This window comes from Lathyrus oleraceus, chromosome 3, assembly GCF_024323335.1.
Source record: "Lathyrus oleraceus cultivar Zhongwan6 chromosome 3, CAAS_Psat_ZW6_1.0, whole genome shotgun sequence".
NCBI lineage: Eukaryota > Viridiplantae > Streptophyta > Magnoliopsida > Fabales > Fabaceae > Lathyrus > Lathyrus oleraceus.
In genome coordinates, this window is record NC_066581.1 from 46,163,043 (window position 1) to 46,184,186 (window position 21,144).

At 33.3% G+C, this 21,144-nt stretch overlaps 1 protein-coding gene across 1 annotated transcript; it reads right to left on the reverse strand.

Moving 5' to 3' along the window:
• Positions 1 to 7,490: 7,490 nt before the first annotated feature.
• On the reverse strand, positions 7,491 to 9,534 carry LOC127128905 (F-box protein PP2-B15). Its single transcript, XM_051058266.1, has 2 exons — positions 9,246 to 9,534; positions 7,491 to 8,160 (listed from the first exon to the last, which is right to left on the reverse strand). The coding sequence occupies exons 1-2, from the start codon at positions 9,495 to 9,497 to the stop codon at positions 7,642 to 7,644; spliced, it is 771 nt and encodes a 256-aa protein (XP_050914223.1). The 5' UTR covers positions 9,498 to 9,534; the 3' UTR covers positions 7,491 to 7,641.
• Positions 9,535 to 21,144: the final 11,610 nt, after the last annotated feature.

Below are 21,144 nucleotides of genomic sequence, written 5' to 3' on the forward strand. Positions count from 1 at the left end.
TGAAGTTGGCACGGAAATATGGTAATGTAACTTGGAAAATTCTAAGTCCTAAATGGCTGAAAATGACATATAATGTCTCAAAAATGATATTGTGCAAAACGAATTAGCCTCAAATGTTGAAACATGAAGAAGTTATGAACCTTGAAAGTTGAGAACAAGTCACTTGAAAATAGGTCAAATTTCACCAAGTCCACAAATGACCTATAATGTCTTCAAACTTTTGATGACCATCCAAGAATAATTGGCTCTTGTAATGCAAAGAGAAGTTATAGAGGATATTGAGAAGAGTCATATGCAAAAGAAGCATTCAAAAATATTGAGAATTGAAGGAGTTGTGATCCATTGAACTTTGACTTCAAATGTTGACTTTTGTTTTGTCAAACCTCTTGGAATAAACTTATGTACTTGGACTTTTCTTGCATTTAAAGGTACATGGGTGATCATATGAACTCAAAATAAGGTGTCCTTGAGTGTATCTTGATTGAATTGCTTAAAGTTTGAGGTAACTTGTTGAAGAAGGCATGGAAATAAATACATGGACCTTTGACTTTTCTTAAGAAATAAGCAATAAAACTTTGAGATGCTCTTGATTAAAATGAGATTGAAAGATGCTTGAGAACCTTAGAGATCATACTTTGAGAGATAATCCCCTTTAGAATCAATGGTTGGCCATATTTTGACTTAAGGAATCAACAAATACCCTAGTTGAGGAACCATGCTTGATGCTCTTGATGAAAAGCCCTACCTTGCATAATGAACTTAAAGAAAACAAGGCATATTTGTGCTATTTTGATTAGTGGTTAGATAAGCAATGAACATATAAACACAAAGGTAAAACACCAACAAAGAGATGTTTGATGATCCCTGCAAAAGGCAAATCCAAAGATAAGAGGGAGAGGACAAATATGTGATCTTGTTTATATGCAATGATGAAAATGATATGTGGGATATTAGGATTAAAAATTAGGGTATGCCACCTAGATACACACATTTTCTAGACATGGAGTCTAGTTTAGACTTATGAAAAGGATGACTACAAGCATAAACCAAACAACCAAAAGTCTTAATGTTAGAATAATCATGAATGTCATTGTAGAGAAAAGTATCAGGGCATTTGTAATGAAGTAATTTGGGCCGTTTGTTAATTAAATGGACAATATATGATAAAGCATAAGACCGAAATATTTTGGGAGTGTTAGATTGGAAAAGAAGAGCACGTGCACCCAAAGGAGGTGTTGATGCTTCCTTTCAACTAACCCATTTTGCTGGGGAGGTCTGATGATGGATACCTTGAGTTGAGTAGTAGGTTCTTAAAATGAACTCTGGTCCATTATCAAATCTTATGGTCTTAATAGTGATGTTAAATTGAGTTTGAACAAAGGCTACAAAATATGTAACCAATCTAGAGGTTTCATAATTAGTTTTCGTCAAAACAAATCCAACAAATAACGACTAAAATCATCAATAACAATGATAAAATATTTATTTCCTAGCAAAGAAGGGGTGGAAATGGGTTCCCAAGTATCCATATGAATAAGATCAAAACACTTAGATGATTTATTAGCGTTATTAGGAAAATACTATCTTTTTTATTTTGCTTGAAAGTATGTATCACAAGGATCATGAGATTTAGACAAGTGTTGTAAGGGAACAACTTTATTTGTATGAATTAAAGCATAATAAGGAGGGGGCATAGTTTATTGTGCCACAAAGTACAATTATTGATAAGGTGTTTATTGAGGTTGGGAACATGATTGGGAACCAGAGCAGTATTAAAAACATGTGAAGTAAACAAGTATAAGCCTTGATGTAATCTAGCTACACCAATCTTCATCAGAGTATGGGTCCTCTGTATGAGACAATGAGTGAAGATAAAAATTAAAGCAAAATTGAAAGAAGCAGTAAGCCTAGATACATATATTAAATTCATATAAAAAGATGGAATATCCAAAAATTCATGGAGGTAAAAGTTTTTTTTAGTAAAATGGATGAAGCCAAAAAAACTATGGTTATTATGGCTTCATTAAGAACCCTGATGTTAAGAGGATTAATTGGTTTAAGGAAAGTAAAATAAGACCTGGAATGGAACACATGATAAGTGGCCCTAGTGTCTAACAACCAATTATGAAGACACACATTAGGAATATAATGATTGGAAGAAGAAGTACCTGATTAAAAGTTGTTTGAGGATTGAAGGTGTTGGATTGTAGCTGTAGGTGAAGTTGTATTCTGATGAAGAAGTGAAAGTAAGGCTCATTGTTGATAAGTAGTAAGGACATATTGACCATGACCATCTTCTACGTTTCCTGAAGTGTCTTGAGGTTGATCATCAGTAGCGACTTGAGAAATATTAGGTTTTTTAAGATACAAAGGGAGGTCGTGCTTCTTAAAGCATACTTCAATGGTATGACCATATTTGTTGCAAAAGGTGCATATCTTGAGCCATTTAGGTTTAATGTAATAAGCAAGCTTGTTTCCTAAATCACATTGGCGCCCTTTCATATAAGGCTTGGCAATTTAAGCTATGGTATTTTCTTCTTCAATAGGGTGAATAAGTTACCTTTCTTGTTGTATGAGTAGTGAGTAAACCTTATTGACAGGGGAATGGTATTCATAAGCATGATTTGAGTGTGAACATGTGCATAACAATAATTGAGTCCTTTCAAGAAGCATGTGACATATTCATTCTCTCTATAAGCTTTAATTGTGGGGATTAGTAATTGAAAATAGGAACAAAACTGCAACTAGGAATGAGGCGGAAGTTATAAAACTCTTGCCATAGTTTCTTGAGTGTTATGAAGTATTGCGTTTGTAACACCCCAATTAAATACGTGTCTAGAATTGTATTAATCAAAGCATTTGTTTGATACTGAGTGCATACATAAGTGTCTAGATGATATCTAGAAACATCTAGGATACAAAAATACAAAACATTGTACATGAATTAGAATAGATGTTTACACATAATACTATATAAGATCACACTGCATAAATAAAACATGAACATCAGAGTCTTCAGGTCTTCAGGCCATCTTGCCTTTACCCTTATATAGCGTTAAGCTACTTGAAAGTAATCAACATGAATGGGGTGAGATTCTACATCTTAGTTGAGTTCTAAACTACACCATGATTCCACTCATATCTAAAGGTTCTCTAATCATATTTCCGTTTTAATAACACTACACTCACATGCTATTACATACAACTAAGGAAACAAAGCTTATTTCCGCTTCATACGTCACGTGAAAGTTGATATCATATATTCACAAGCCATGTAGAACTTAGGAGCTCACACTGGATTTTGAACGTGTCTAATGAATAACTAACCCAATTAGCGTTTCAAACATCCTTTAGGAAGACCTAATCTGTTTCTGACTAAGGTAAGGTTTTACTGATTTACCTACCTTCCTTCTATTAGGAACGTGTCAACTAAGGCGAGGTCTTGTGAATTTACCTACCTTACTTCTCTCGGGGTCTTACCCTTCTACTTTTAAACTAATTCAAGGTAAGCCCTAAGAATAAATATTTTCACCTATTAGGTTCCTTTTTTCCCATAATCATTGTATCGACATTTACCGAGAATCGAAGTGTCATTGCACCTCTAAAAATTTCTCATAGTTGGATTCTAACTCGATCCTATGGTGACCTCACTTACCAAATTATTTATGTTAGGCAAGCACATACATATAAATCAATAGTATTATCTCATTATTTTATCCTAATTGATTAACCTAAGAGACATTCGTCTTATTTCCAACTACAATCATCCCTTTGTATTTCACACCTTTTACTCCTTAATGATTTACATTCCTAATCACATATGATTATCAAGAGTTTCTGGTTCAATTTACCGCACTTGATCACTCATGTCAGGCCTAGGCATGCCCCCATACATTTTTCAGAGAGGAACACGACTCCCCTATGTCAGTGGATATAGGTTGTGTTTAGCCTAGAAAATCAAGGTTTTTCACACCCTATGATTTTGGTACCTGCATTTAGTCCAAAACTAACCATAATTTCATAAGAAACATGGTTTACTAAAAAGAAAGTGACTAGGAAGCATGCTAAGAAGAACATGCATTGATTCTACATATAATCACCTAGCCAATTCAATTCATTCTCGTACTAGCAAGATCAAACTAGCAACATAAAAATGATTTTACCAATGTTGCAGAGTAATTCTCATATTATAATCATATACAAGCATTTTTAACACAAGTCATCACTTTCATACTCATGCTATTCATACACTTTATGCTAATTAAAACAATCATTCACACAAAAGTCATGAGAAATGATCAAACACAGATTCATCAAGGAAAACAATCCCAAATCCCCATCATGCATGGGGCTACCCAATCAAAATATAGGATTAGAATCCCACCTTTGATGCAAATAACTATTTTTAAAGGCGATGGAAATGATGATGTTGTAAGCTTGCCTTTGATGCTTCTCCTTCAAGAAATCACTCAATGCTCATACATGCAATGAAATGGTGCTTGAAATCAATATCTTCTTCATCTTCTCCCAATTCCCCCCCCCCCCCCCCCCCCTCTCTCTCTACTATCTTCTCTTCTCAATTTTCAGAATTCTTAGTGAGATAAATGAAATGGTGAAATTAGAAATTTCACATCATCCAAGCTTACATACTAATCATGGACAAGGTCTAAAATTCCGTTGCCATTTAGCCAAATAACTAATGAATGCCACTCTCTTCCTAATTAACGATTAGGGTTCTTGCTAAGTCTTATAATCTCTTCCATTAGGCATTAATTTATCAATTAAAGGATGATGAAAGCTTAGAATATCTAGGGTATTACAACATTATATTCTTATCACCCTATTTCTGAGAATAAATTTCTTCCTGGAGGTCTATGATTCTTAAAATGTCACATTGGTGGTACCTTTTGTGAAGCTCATACCATATGTCTTTGGATGAATCCATACATATAACACATTTTGAGATATCTTTGTTAATAGAATTTGTAAGACACACAATAACAATATTATTGCAGTGGTCATAAGCGACATGTTTAGAGTCAGATGGGTTTAGATGTAAAATGGAGAAAGGAAGATGGATGAAGTATTCAGTAACCACAAGAATCTCCATGAAAATAAATAAAGATGAAGAATTTATGGAGAATTTAGAATAAAATGAGATATGCAGAGAGTGGTTTTTACATTGAGAATTTTGGAGAGAGAAAGCGAAGTGATAAATGAGAAATGAAAAATTGATTTTGCTATAGAAATGATGAAAACAAATAAGAAAGAAATTTGTGAGTTGAAAGAGATAAGGACACATGTATAATCCTTATTAAATCGGGGATAAGATGATAATGAAAAAAAAGATGAAATCTAGAAACTGAATGGAAAGATAAGACATTGTTAGCTTGAAACCATCGACCTAGTATGTTCAATAGGAGTAGAGATGTGAGATAAAAATGCAAGCTAAGTACAAGTGGATAAATCATGTTTTTGACGCCAAAAAAATCACAAGGTTCGACAAAGAGGATTCTCGACAGAGGCAGTTGGAAGACTTAAAGATGTTTTTCGACAGAAGTAGCAGTTTTGCACCAGTTCAAGGACTGAAGACAAGTGGAAGCAAAACAGAGGTCAAATGACCACGTAATAATGTACGTGTCAAATGCTGAAAAATTGACTGTTGTTGACAGTTATTGATGTATGTGTATATAAGTCGATTTAATATTTATAACAAGGATTCACATTTTTCATTGTTGTTCTCTATAAAATTCAAACATACAAGTTACAGAGATAAAAAGAATTTGTGAGAAATGTATGAATTTGCATCCCAAGTTTAATCTAAACACTTTTACTTCATTATTTTTATTACTTTCATTTGTTTACTTGATCTTTTAAAGTGATTACGCACTTTATTTATTGTGATTCTTATCTAATTATTCTACATTCAAGCGCTAAGTTATCAGACACAAATGTTTTTTCTCAAATATTTTTGTACAATATGTCCTTAGACATTTTTCCAATTTAATTTTGTAAGTAAATTAAAATTTGTGATTTGATTTAATAAAAACAATGATAAACACACGTATAGTTGAAAGAAAGAGAAAATATCAGAGTAACTTTTTTTCTCTTGATACCATGTTGAAAAATGATAGCAGAGAGATAGATAGAGTCATTAAAAAATAAAAATTATTTCATATTCTCAAAAGTGTCAAATAAAGAATGAGGTTTCTTAATGCATCCTATATACTTCTTACGTACCATGCAAAGATTCTAAAATGACTCTCAGTTTTTGGAGATGTATCTTCGGACGCATCCAATACACACACAACACAGACCATTATGAGTGGCGTCCTATAAGTTGGTTTACTTTTATTCTGAAAATACATCTTCAAAATAATCTGATAAAAAAAACAGTTGCATGATCACACAACCATTGTTGTCATTGTTATTTTCCTCTACAAACCCTCACCAAAAATCCTTTCATTATCAATCCATTTTTCATGCCAAATCTCCAAACTTGTGGCTCATTATATCAAAGGGAGCAAAATAAGTTAGACTTTTAGGTAAAGATCCTTTATTTCACACTGCATTGCTCATATTAATCCTGTATTTTATCTGAAAATATGAGCGTTGTGTCTGGAAATATATCTCCGAAATGAAAGTTCAAGCTCAATACTTGGTCGAACGTTCAAGCTCAATAACTTCACCTCCCTCGAAGATATTAAATACGAAATTCATCATCTCCTATCTTACAGAAACAATTGAAAGATTGTGAAGTTCGAGTACCGTTCACCGTCGATTGACAACGGAGGGAAGATTGAGTTCAACAAATTTGAGCTAAAGACGCAAGCAGATGTAAGTGCTATGTGAAATACGTATTTCCGTTTCGAAATAAAAATTTCGCTCGAGTTGGAAGCGACGAATTTAAGATGAATCAAAGATATTACGAAGATGTTGAAGCATCCACTTGGATATTGAAGTAATGTTGCATTTTATGTTGAAATGATTTATGTAATCCTAATATTATTTTATGAATCTTAATTTTATTTTGAAAAATTACATGTTTTTGATTATGTAACTGATGTGTTTGTGTTACAGAAATGTAATTACGATAACATTCAGGAAAAGTATCTCTAAAATAAATAAAAAAACAAATAATATGACGTCACTCAGAATAGTCTGTGTTTAGTGTGTGTTGGAGTGCGTCCAGAAATGTTTTTCTAAAATTTAAAGGCATTTTTGAATTTTCACGTGATATCTAAAAATAAGGTGCATTAAAAAAATCCTCTAGAATAACTAAAATAAATGGGCCTAATAAAAAACCGAAAACAATATAATTGCATAGTTTCTAGGTTGAAAATAAAAGGAAAGACAGGTAAAGAAAGATGAATGGTAAAAAGAGGAATAATAGAATAAATCAGGAAAGAAAAGAAATATCAAAGGATAATTCAACTAATATCTTGTAAAAAGTTTTTTTAATATACAAGAGCATTATTGCAAATAATATGTCTGAATAACCCTTCATGCTTATGGAACTTTATTAAAAATTAAAAGTACAAAATGACACCTATTAATGTATATAGGGTCATGAATGAGGACTTAATAACAAACTATGAAGTGATTATTCTAACAAACTAGTAAACAATAAACTAATTATTGTTAACAAACAGGTCTTAGTTCAATTCCATCAATGATTAGCCCACCTTTCAAGTGCACACCTTCAACTTCCTTGAGACACATTCTCACCTCTTGAACTTGAACTGATTCAGTGTAGAAACTCCCCAACTCAATCTCCAACCATTCATCATCACACTCACAATCACAAGATGATTTTGCATTTCTTTTGCAGTGTGAATGTATATAAACTTTTTCACATGATTTACAATCACCAACCTCAATAGAAACCTCTGATGGTAACAAATCTAACCCATAAGCACGATCTGCAATTTTCACTTTTAGATATGCTTTGTATGTTGTTTTTGGAGATAGCATTTCAATGTTTATGGTTCCCTTGATTTCTAGCCACCAAATGGTTCTGAGTTCAGCAGCTTCTGCAAACTTTGAGCCTTGAACATGTTTCCATGACCAGTAGAGAGGAGTGTTTCCAAATGTGATTGAAAGCTCCCTTGCACTTAACATGTAACATATTTTGCCTCTTCTTTTCTCAATATAAAACATCTGTTTCATTCATAAAACTATCATAAATATTGTTGCCTTATTAGTTACTACCATCCTATATTTCTTTTTTTAAAAAACATTTTAAATAAAGCTTCCATTTAAAAAAAATTATAATTAAGGAATAAATTAAAATAAAAAATTATAAAATATAAACAATTTCACAAACTAACAGGGTTGATAGTTAGTGAATGGTGATGTAACATTTTCTAAATTTTTATTCTTACATTTGTGTAATATAATTTATAAAATGATTGAATTTTTCTTTATAAATATAGAGTAAAAATACAAAAATTATTAACTTATAATTTGTGTATCCACAGGCAGTGGAGAAAATATGGATTTAAATTCATATTAGTAAATTCATATTTGCTCCTCCGCCTGAGAATACATAAATAATTTTTAGTTAATAATAATTGTGTTTATATTTCATAATAATTATATTAATAATAAATTATTCAATCTATTTTTAAATATAAACAAAATGATTTTTAATAAATTGTATACTAAATACAATTTTTTAACAATTTTTTATTTATAATTAAAAATAAGAGAGCATACAAATTGATATTTAAACATATTTATCAACATTTATTTTTATTGGTTGAAATATAAACGAGATTCATTAAATTTAGCTAGTATCTTGCATAAATTTAATATAACTCATAAATTCCAACAAATAAAAAATGTAGTTATATTTTATTAAATAAATTCTGAATTAGTATCTGACAATTCATAAGTTATTTAAAAGAGATGTAAATTTCGCTATTAAATTATTGTAAAATAATATTAATTTAATTGAAATATATTTATTGTTTAAAAGAATTTTAGATGACCGTTTAATTATAGATGTTTGATGTTGAAAAAAATTTATTTTTTATTATAATTATTTATAAAATAATGAAAAGAGATGATAGTCATGAATTTACTATGTAAATTTTTTTACACCACATTGTATAATAATTAATATCAAAAACATTTATTAAAAGATTGTGAATAAATTAACCAAAACCAGTTAAAATCAGTCATGTGAACATCATTAAAAAAAGTTGGAAAAGAAAAACAAAAGTTGTTGAAAAAGACTATACCTTGTTACCGTCGTCAATTAGTAGCGGTTTACATAAAGCCGCAAATAACTCTTTCTTTGAGGAACACGACAATGGAGGACCCACCAGTCTAGAAACAATTTGTTGATAATTATGTGGTAAGAATTTCTCCCATATACGATCTGAATCTGCCATGGATTGAAAAACTGAAGAAATTAGAGAAACTCTACAAACATCGATTGGTGATGTAAATGATAAAATGTGTGCGAAACAATCTTCAGGCACAAGTTCCATTATCCTATAATGTTTTTTTTATTTGCATATTCACATGTTATATGGTTTTATATAGTATATTAGAAGAATGGTCTATGATATCGAAAGTATGACGACATACTTTTTAATGTCAACATGCATTCAAAACATGTGAACATCATCCATAATTAGATTGCCGTGTTCCTTTAACCTAGAGCCAAATCAAGTAGATGAAGACATTTTTTTTGGGAAATATCTCCCATGTGTTTATGAGAAGATAGAAGACTTTTTAAAGTGAATAATTGACATGGAGATAATATGAAATCTTAGTAAGGGAGGGTGGATTTATGAAAATAAAAGGAAAATAAGTTTTTTTTTTAATTTTAATATATATATATATATATATATATATATATATATATATATATAGTTTTTTTTTTTATAATTTTCATAAAATGAAAATAGAAAATGTTTTTAATAAAATAAAAGAGAAAAAATTTATCACCAGAATTAAATTGTTTTTTTTCAAATTAACATATAAAAATATTAAATTATATTTTTAGAAAAAGTCATTTTTATTGATTGAGTTGGATTCACATTGTTGGTGCACAAGAAGGAAGATGATGAAGATGGAAGAGAGAATGTGTAACTTTCTATTAAAAAACTAAAATTCAGTGATGGACCAGATATTACAAATGGAGCTTAGCTTTGTTTATATACTACCAGAACCAACTTAAATGAAACTCAATTTATACTAAATGCAACTTCAAATGAAATGAATTATAACTAACATCATCCCTTAATTCATATTCAACTAATCAAAATCACCAACATCAGTTCCATCCCTGAGTTGGATAAAGTGTTAAGTCTTGATTGGTTTGGTAAGAATATATGTCGGTTGCTTATGAGTGCTACAGTGCACAACTTCAAGCACCCCAGTATGAACCTGGTTCCTTAGAAAATGAAACTTTGTGTCAATGTGTTTGCTTCTTACATGCAACACTGGATTATTGGCAAGGCTTATAGCTGATTTGTTGTCAATCATCAACTTCACAGACTTGCTCACCTTGATTTTCAGATCCTACAGCAGGTTCAGAACTCATACAACTTGACAAGCAGTCAAAGCACTTGCAATGTACTCAGCTTCACAGGTTGACAAAGTAAAAATTGATTGCTTCTTGGAGCACAAAAAAATAGGATCTCCTAGATACTTGAAAAGATATCCAGAAGTACTTCTTCTGTCAACTCTGTCTCGACACAAATTATAGTTTGAATAGCACATCAGTTCTGACTCGGTTTTAACACTAGAAAGGAACAAAACGTCATACTCCATCTCACATTTTCAGAATCCTTGAAGCTTGAAAAATGAATCAAATTTCAAATTCCAGGGTGTAGAGCTTATTTTAGTCCATACAAGGCTTTATGTAACTTGTACATCATCCCTTCCTGATTCTTTTTCATAAATCCAAGAGGTTGTAATGCATAAGCTTCCTCTTGTAAATGGCCATTTAGAAATGCATATTTCACATCTAAATGCATTAGAGACTAATTTCTATTAGCAACTATAACAATCACCAATCTGATTATTTCCTGTCTAGCTACAGGAGCAAACAACTCAAAGTAATCTAGTTCATATTTCTGCAGAAATCCTATAGCTATTAACCTTGGTTTGTGTTTGCCAATTGATCCATCTGACTTTAGTTTCACCTTGTAAACCCATATACCACTAATGGATTTCTTGTTCCTCGGAATCTCAGTCAACTCCCAAGTCTTGTTTATTTCTATAACCTCAAGTTTTTCTTTCATGGTCTTCAACCACATTGTCTTCTTAAGAGCTTATTATGTAATGACTGGTTCGGAGTCTACCAACATGACACACTGAATGACTTCTCCTTTAGAGTATATCTCATTATCTTGCAACATGTCAAACTTTGCAAATCTTTTTGGTATTTGTCTGATTCTTTGTGGTCTCTGAACTTGTTAAGAATCTTCTTCATATGATGGAACAATATCAGATACTTGACTTCCTTCAGAGGCATGATTACCACCAGATTCTGGATCATCATCAAAATCTGGATCAGAATCAGATTCATCTTTAGAGTCGGATTCGCCTTCGGACTCTTCTTCAGCCTCAAAGCCACCTTCAGACTCAGACTCATCTTCAGACTCATAATCTCCTCCAGAGTCTGAAATGTCTTCAGAAGTTAGCTCAGGTGTTAACATTGCACCAGAGTTGGATTGAGACTTGTCCCAGTCCCACTCTTTTGATTCCTTCACAACGACATCTCTGCTGAATTTAACTTTGTTAGTGACATGTCAGTAGAGCTTATAAGCATATGTACTGTGGTACCCTACAAGTAACATAACTCTACTTTTATCGTCCAACTTCCTTCTCTTAGCATATGAACATGTTTATAACGAATAGAGCGAAACACCTTTAGAGGATCACATTTTGCTTATCTCTAATCCATTTCTCAAAAGGAGCAATTTCCTTCAAGTTTTTAGTTAAACACCTGTTGAGCATATATGTTATAGTGGCAACAGTTTCTCCCCACAAGGTGTGAGGTAGCTTCTTCTCCTCCAGCATGCTCATTGTCATATAAAGCAAAGTTCTATTTCTTCTTTTAGCAAGACCATTTTGCTGAGGAGCATATGGAGCAGTCACCTCATGCTCAATTCCATTCTCCTCACAGAACCTTCTGAACTCTGTAGAGTTGTACTTACATCCACCATCAATTCTGAGAATTTTCAGCTTCTGACCACTTTGTTTTCCAACCTTTACCTTGAACTTCTGAAACTCAGCAAACACCTCATGCTTAAACTTGATGAGTAGTGCCCATGTCATTCTTGTGAACTCATCCATAAATGACATAAAATACTCGTTTCCTCCAAGTGAAGGTACTTTAAATGGTCCACATACATCATAATGCACTACTCCTAAAGCATGTTTTGCTCTTGGAGCCACTTCTGATGCAAATTGAAATCTAGGTTGCTTACCTCTCATGTATATCTCACATGACTTCTTAGGCTTCACAATCTTAGGAATTCCATATGCCATATTCTTAGAAATCATATGCCCTAAACTTCTAAAGTTCAGATTCCTCAATCTCTTCTGCCACAAGTCATAGTCACCTTCAACATGTTCTGCACTAAGGCATTTAATTTCAGTTGTTTCCACATTCACTTTGAATATTCAGTTGCTTCCCTGTTCAAATTGCATAATCAGCTTCTAATCAGAATCATACAACTTTAAGAGATTGTCCTTCATAGTTATTGAGAAACCTTTCTCAATTAGCTGACCTACACTCATCAGATTTCTCTTCATGCTAGGAACTTACAAAATATCCTTGATCATAACAGTTTTTCCATTCTTCACTCTGACCTTGACATTACCCATTCTTTCAGCATTCAAATACTTATCATCAACACATCTTATCTTTGTCCTCTTTCTAGAGTCAAAATCAACCAACCATTGTTTATTTCTAGTTAGGTGATTTGAGCAACTAGTGTCCATATACCACAAGTATACCAAATATCCATCATCAGACTCAGAAGCCATCAATAACATAGATTCATCATCAGATTCTTCTATGGCTATGTTTTCTTCTTCTGATTTCCTTTCCCTGTTTCACCAACAGTCATCAACAAAATGACCAAACTTCTTGCGACAGTAACATTGAACCTTCTTCTTGTCAAGCTTCTCCTTTCCCATATGATGTTTCTTCGCATCAAAGTTGGAGACTTCCGACTTCTGATAACCACCACCATGTCTCTTCTTGGCCTCAGCCCAAGACTACTTCTTATTCTTCTTACAAGAAGACGCCTTCAGAGCCTGCTCTACCTCTCTTTTAGAGGTTCTCTCAGTCAGAGGTAACTCTTGTGCCCTTAGACTGCTATGCATATTCAATTCTCATGGTTCTCATATCCTTAGAATGTTCAATTGCTACAAAAATATAATCAAACTGAGGAGTAAGAGATCTCAGTACCTTCTCGATGATTACTTATTCATAAAGAGTCTCCTTCCTTCTCTGATACCAATTATTGGTGCACAAGAAGGAAGAAGATGAAGATAATAAAGGCGGAAGAGAGACTGTGTAACTGAATCATGACAAACTTTCTATTATAAATTGAAATTCATTTATGGATCAGATATTACAAATGAAGCTTAACTTTGTTTATATACTATCAAAACGAACTTAAATGAAACTCAAATTCATACTAAATGCAACTTCAAATGAAATAAATTATAAATAACACACATGTTAACAAATTTGAATTTATAAAGTCATTAACCGAACCAAACAACTTCAAATTTAAACAAGTTGATTTAATTTAGATCTAAATCAAACCATTATAGATTTGAATTGTTAGTGCGTGACGAAGTTTTAATGATGAGAGAAAGAGAGAGCGAGAATAAGGAAATAAGGATTACTATTATTGAAGAAAGATTGTGATGTACAAAACTGAATTACAAAGTATCTATTTATATACTCCTAAGTTACTTGACTACTATGTAACAAATATAACAACCCTATGTTGGTGTAAGCCCTAGAGGCCAATACATTTTGGTACTTGTATCGAATAATAAAAGGCATTCTCTTTATTATGGTTGATTAATAAAGTCCCTGGAATAGATAGTCCGTTTAATGTATTAAGTGTGACTTAATCATGAGAACACATTAAACATAAGGACACTATTCCTAAAGTATCCGTAGTCGAGCTTTAGTGTGAAGTGGGATAACATTAAAGCACTATTATGTTTGTAGACTGATGATCACATCTCATGGATCATGGATAAAGAGTTATCAAGTCTTAAACATAGGTATGAATATTAGGAGTAATATTTATACCGGATTGACCCGCTATGAGAATACTATATAGAAAGTTATGCAAGGTGTCATAAGTTATTCTCATGGTGATAATAGTGTATTCCACTCTTCGACCTGAAACCACTATGGATCCTAGATGTAGAGTCGAGTGCTTTATTGCTGATCCAACGTTGTCCGTAACTGGATAACCATAAAGACAGTTGATGGGTACTCCACAAAGCATGCTGAGGGACATGAGTGACCTAGATGGAATTTGCCCATCCTGCATAACAGGATAAATGTCTATGGGCCCAATATTGAACTGGACAAGGATGACACGGTCTATGCCTTGTGTTCAATATAGACATAAGGGCAAAAGGGTAATTATACACATAATTATTATCACAGAAGGAATTGTCAGATCACATGACATTTTCGTGTCTTGGGTAGCAGTGATGTGTTGCTAGATACCGCTCACTGTTTATTATGTTAAATGCGTGATTTAATATAATTGCCAATGTCACGAAAACCTACAGGGTCACACACAAAGGACGGATTGATGAGAGATAGAGTAACTAAGGAATACCGTAAGGTACGGTGCCCTTAAGTGAGTTATAGAGCATCGTAAGGTACGATGTACTTGAGTAGAATACGAAATATGGTAAGGTACCATGGGCTTAAGTGATTTTGGGCATATTATAAGATATGGGCCAAAATACACTTAAGTGGGCTTTTTAGCTTGAAGCCCACACAAGTGGTTTTATAAATAGAACCCTTGTGCAGAAGCAAAAATTTTGCGGTTGCATTATTTTCGTTTTCTATCACTCTCTCTCTCTCACTCAAAGCCTTCATTCGTACCAGCTAGCACTGAGATTGAAGGAACCCGTTCGTGTGGACTGAGTAGAGACGTTGTCATCGTTCAACGTTCGTGATCGTTTCGTGGATCTGCATTAAAGGTTTTGATCGTCACAAGAGATCTGCACCAAAGGTTTCAACCGTCACAAGAGGTAAATATTCTATCACTGATCATGACCATTCGTAAGGATCTCTAAAGGAGAAAATTTTAATTTCCGCTGCGTTTTGGACCGCCAATTCTCCTTCACCCTAAACCCTAAATATCTTTTGGGCTTGGGCCACACATAAATTGGATTATATTATATCTCAACATACACCCTATAATCCAAGTTGTCGAACAAACTCTATTTATAGTTGGTTTGAACTATTCCTAATTTCATTCTCAAATTCAGGAATCTATCGATCTTCAATTCTTTGGTAAAAATGTCGTCCAACTATGATTCACTAGAGCAATGCCTCACTTCAAGTTCGCCTTGATTTACCTTCTCCCTAAGGATATGAAATCTTGCCTCAATGTGCTTACTTCTTCCATGCAAAACTAGATTCTTCGCAAGATTTATGGTTGGCTTGTTGTCTATCTGCAGCACCAGGGGTTTCTTTTCTTTGACTTCCATTTCTTCAAGCACAAATATGATCCAAATTGCTTGAAAAGCATAATAAGATCCTACTATATATCCAGCCTCACACGATGATAATGCCACCACAAGTTTCTTTCTTAAGCATCATGAGATTGGGCCACCAAATACTTGAAAGCAATAACCAGTTATGCTTCTTTGATCTTCCTTATCTCCACACCAATCAACATCTGAATAAAAAGTAACCATAGCTTCTTTGCTTTAGAGTCTCATAGAAATAGAAATCCTTAGTTTATTAATCCTTTTAAGTATCTCAGGATTCTTCTTGTAACCTTCATGTGTGACACCCTTGGTTCACTCATGTATCTGCTCACCAATCCAATTGAGAAACCTATACCAGGTCGACTTTTGCACACATATCTCAGAGATCCAGCAATTTGTTTGAAAAAATTTGCATCGACTTTGTCTTTCTCTCCATGCTTCTCTAACTTCAAGTTTGGTTTGACAGGTGAAAATGCAGGAGTCGAATCATCCATCTGGAATCTCTTGAGTATCTCTTTGACATACTTTCTTTGATGTAGCATCATACCTTGCTTCAACATTTGAAATTACATGCCTAAGAAGTACGACAACTTTCCCAGATCTGACATTTTAAATTCCTTTTTCATCAGCTCTTTCAACTTCGACAGGTTCTCCAAGCTATTTCCAGTCACTAGCAAGTCATCGACATATAAGCAGATGATTGTTATATCTTATGCCACATCCTAAACATATACACCATACTAACATTTTCATTTGACGAATCCCAATTTTACTAAGTATAAGTTTATCTTCTTGTTCAGTGCCCTAGGTGTCTGCTTGAGACCATAGAGTGCTTTATGCAACTTGTATACTTTCCTTGCTTCCTCCTGAATCACAAACCCATAAGGTTGTGTGACATATACCTCTTCATATAGAGGACCATTCAAAAAATTTGATTTCACATCTAAGTGAAATGTCGACTAACCTTGCTTACATGCCAAGGCGACTACTAGTCGAACAATCTCAAATCTTGCTACTGGTGCGTATACTTCAGAGTAGTCGACACCTGCTTTCTGAAGAAAACATCGAGATACCAATCTCTCCTTATGTATTGCTATCGACCCATCAACATTGTGCTTCAACTTGAACACCTACTTCACTTCGATAGTTTTTGTATGTAATGGCAATTCGACTAACTCCCATGTGTTGTTTCTTTCGATTGCTTGTAACTCTTCGACCATAGCTAACTTCCATTGTTTATCGTTTAAGGATTTGTTATAGTTGATTGATTCAACACTTGCAAGTAAGGCGAAATGAACTCATTCTCCATCTGGTGTGACTTCATCATCACCAGTTACGTCATAGTCTTGAATTCTTTTTGGATGAGCTCTAGTTCTTTGAGTTCTTTGACTAGTACTAACTACACCATCTTTGACTTCGACTGTGTAGGGCATGTCAACAACTGGTTCGACTTCGACTGGAATATCGATAATATTACCGACTTCGATATCATTACTTGCTTTGTCGAAATCATAGTTGATCAATGGCTTGTCAATTGGATCACTAGAATTCCAATACCAGGGAGAGTTTTCATCAATCACAATATCTCGACTCATCACGATCTTCTGATTAATTGGATTGAACAATCTACATGCACCAATTTTATGATATCCTACCAGAATATCTGTTCACTCTTGTCGTCAAGCTTCCTTCTTCTAGCGTAAAAAATATGCTTGTAAAAAAAGATCCAAACACCTTTAAATGACTCACTGATGTTTGTTTTCCACTCTAAACTTCTCCAGGGACCTTTTTCTTCAACTTATTGGTAGGGCATCTATTCAGAATATAAACAGTAGTGGAAACAACTTCTTCCCACAAGGATTTTGGAAAATTCTTCTGCTTTAGCATGCATCTCACCATGCCCAATATTATCTTGTTTCTTCTTTCTGCTATTATTATGTTGAGGCGTGTAAGGAGCAATTACCTCATGATCAATACCATGTTCTGAACAAAATTCTTCAAACATCTTTGATGTATATTCAGGGTCGATCTTGACTTTTTAGAGGCCCGGGGCAAATGATAAAAATGGAACCCTGATAAAAGATACAATTTTTTAAAAGGGGAAATACATTGTATTCTTCAAATAAAAAGATGTTACTACACTCACTTGTATATGAAATCTTTGTATTCGTCAGCGTCAACATTAGCTATAATTACTTCCTCCTCCAACCTGAATACTGCGAAAACCTTTTCATAAGTCTAAATAAATAGTATAAACAATATTAGGATCAACCTAGATATAGTTAATCATAAGTGAAAATTAACAAATTAAGATTATAAGTTAGTTATGGTAGAAGTCTTAGAGAAGGGAATATCCTTACATAAGAAAAAGCCTTACAATGACCACACTTAAATAGAATAATGAGTTTGTCAAGAAAATAAGATTCAGAAACATTGAAAATGAAAAAGGATCATCAAACTATAAAGTTACAGAAGATCACGTTAATATATACATAGCATGGTGCATAGAACTCCATTGAAAAATCTTTTGTTTCATCTTAGATAATCTTATCAAAGTTATCAGGGGAGAAAACTAACACACTAAATGGAAGAGAAAGTATCTTCATATTAGTACCTATATTAACAATATATTTTATACTAGTGTCTCCAAAAGATCATTAAACAATTAATAAATAAAATTAAAAAATTAAAAAAAAAAGATAAATTAACAATTACAAAATAAAAAGAATCAATGATTAAAAATTGAAAGAAAAATATTAAATCTTTAATTTCATTTTACTTTTATATTTTCTATTCATCTCTAAATAGTTTAAATTATTAACATTTATCATAATAATTAAAAAAATTAGGCAACAATAATTAAAAAGTATAATAAGGAGGATTAAACCCACAACCTTTACCACCATATTTGTTTAAAAATCAATCTCCCACCGCTTGGAAATGAAAAACTCGTGTTTAATATCTATTTTATAATTTATTTAATATAATAATAAATATATATTTTTATCTTTTTAATAAAAAAGGAGGCCCCTTAATTTGGAGGCCCTGGTCTAAGGGTCGTCTTGCCCTTGCTCAAGGTCGGCCCTATGTATATTCTCCACCTCCATCTTTTCGCAGAACCTTGATCTTCTTTTCACTCTAGTTTTCGACAAGTATTTTGAATCTCTTAAATATTTCGAATACTTTGTCCTTTCACTTGATCACATAGGTCCACAGCTTTCGACTAAACTCATCCACAAATGAAATAAAATACCTATTTTCACCAATGGTATGCTCCTCAAAAGGTCCACATACATCTGAATGTACAACTACGAGTATGTAGGAGAATCTCATTGGCATAGTATAAATGAAAGATTTTCTGGATTGCTTTCCAACTAGACAACCTTCACAGAGTTTGTCGGGCATCTCCAGACTTTGTATGCCAGTTACCACATCTTTAGTTATAAGTTGATTGAGTGATTGGAAGTTTAAATGTCCAAACCTCACATGCCACAACCAACTATTCTTGTGGTCGAAAATGATGTTTAGACATTGTACTTCATTCGAACTGATCATGGTCTTAAATATCCTATTCTTTGACAGAGGAGATTTCACGACCAAATTATTCCGAGTTTCAAATAGTTCAAAGGCTCCATCTTTCATAATCACTGAGAAACTGTTTTTGAACAATTATCTAACACTTAACAGATTTCACTTCATTATAGGTACGTAGAGTACATATTAGATAATAGTTTTTCCTCTATTGCTCCTTTGAATAACTATGTCGCCAATACCTTCTGCTTACAACGAGCTATTATCAGTAAGTTTGACCTTGCTCTTCTTCGAAGAATTGAAATCTGCTAACCACTTTTTTTGTAAGGCAAGGAGGAAGAATTGCTCCTTCCTCCTTGCCTTTTATCGCTCCCTTGTGTTTATTGTGCCAACAATTCTTGTCTAAGTGACCCCACTTTTCATAGTTATAACACTTCACACCTTTTTCTCTTTGCCTTTCTAATAGGGGTTTCTTCCTCCTCTTTTCGAGGATTCAAAAGCCATATCACCTACCTTCTTCTTTTGAGGGTTTGACCAAGACTTCTTACTCTGAGTCTTGTCTCATTTGCTTTTGTACTTGTCAGAACCATCATGCTTCTTCCAAGCCCGAGCATGTATTGCTTGTATCGAATCTTGAACCCATTTCCTTTCGACAATCCTAATCTCATGTGCCTCCAAAGAACCAACCAAATCTCCGAGTTTCATGGTTTCAAGATTGTTGGATTCTTGAATAGCTACGATAGTGTGATCAAAGTGAGAGGTCAATGTACACATTCCCTTATCAACTATCACCTTATCTGTTAGGGTTTCACCATAACCCTTCATGAGATGGACGCGATTCTTCACCTTTGACACATAACCTGAAATCTTTTCATCTTTTCCCATTTGCAGCAATTCATATTGTCGTCGTAAAGTCTGCAATTTAACGACTTTGACTTTCTCACCTCATTCATTATACCTGATAAGGATATCCCATGTCTCCTTCACCGATTCAACATGAGAGATCTTTTCGAAATTCTCCGGATCTACCGCCGATTGAATGCAATAAGCATCCTTGTAATATTTCTTCTTTGCCTCCTTGTTCGTGACTCTCTGAGCATCAGTTGCACTATCAACAAGCTCGGGGTGCGATTAGTAACCACTTCAAGAGTTTCATAAAATTTAAACAGAGATTACATATATTTTCTCCATCGAATTCAATTTTTATCGTCAAGAATTAGAAGAGAATTCATAATGCCATAAGTATCATTAATATTTGCAGCGATTGTTTAACAACCCATAATCCCGAAAATACAATTTCCGAAATATGATTCTTGGCAACATGATCAAGAACTTAATTGGAGTTCTAGATACCAATTTGATAATGCACGGGGCACTTTTAGTGAGGATATATATATATATATATATATATATATATATATATATATATATATATATATTATATATATATAGAGATAGAGAGAGAGAGAGAGAGAGAGAGAGAGAGAGAGAGAGAGAGAGAGAGAGAGAGAGAGAGAGAGAGAGAGAGAGAGAGAGAGAGAGAGAGAGAGAGAGAGAGAGAGAGAGAGAGAGAGAGAGAGAGAGAGAGAGAGAGAGAGAGAAGATGAGAGAGGAAATAATTGTTACTATTATTGAAGAATGATTGTGATGTACAAAACTGAATTACAAAGTATCTATTTATATACACCTAAATGACTTGACTACTAAGTAACAAATATAACAACCCTAAACCCTAATTATATTTTCGGTTTGGACCACATACAACTTAGATTATATTATATCTCAACATGAATGAATTGATTCAGGTTGGATCAGAATTTAAACATATCGGGTAAAATGCAAATTAGCTTGATTTGGATTATCAGATTGAACAAATCA

What these genes read in the sequence shown, in the direction of transcription:
- LOC127128905 (XM_051058266.1), bottom strand. Translation starts at nt 9,497, where the DNA reads ATGGAACTTGTGCCTGAAGATTGTTTCGCACACATTTTATCATTTACA. An exon ending in TAATTGACGACGGTAACAAG is followed by an intron (nt 8,161 to 9,245) that starts GTATAGTCTTTT and finishes TGAATGAAACAG; the next exon opens with ATGTTTTATATTGAGAAAAG.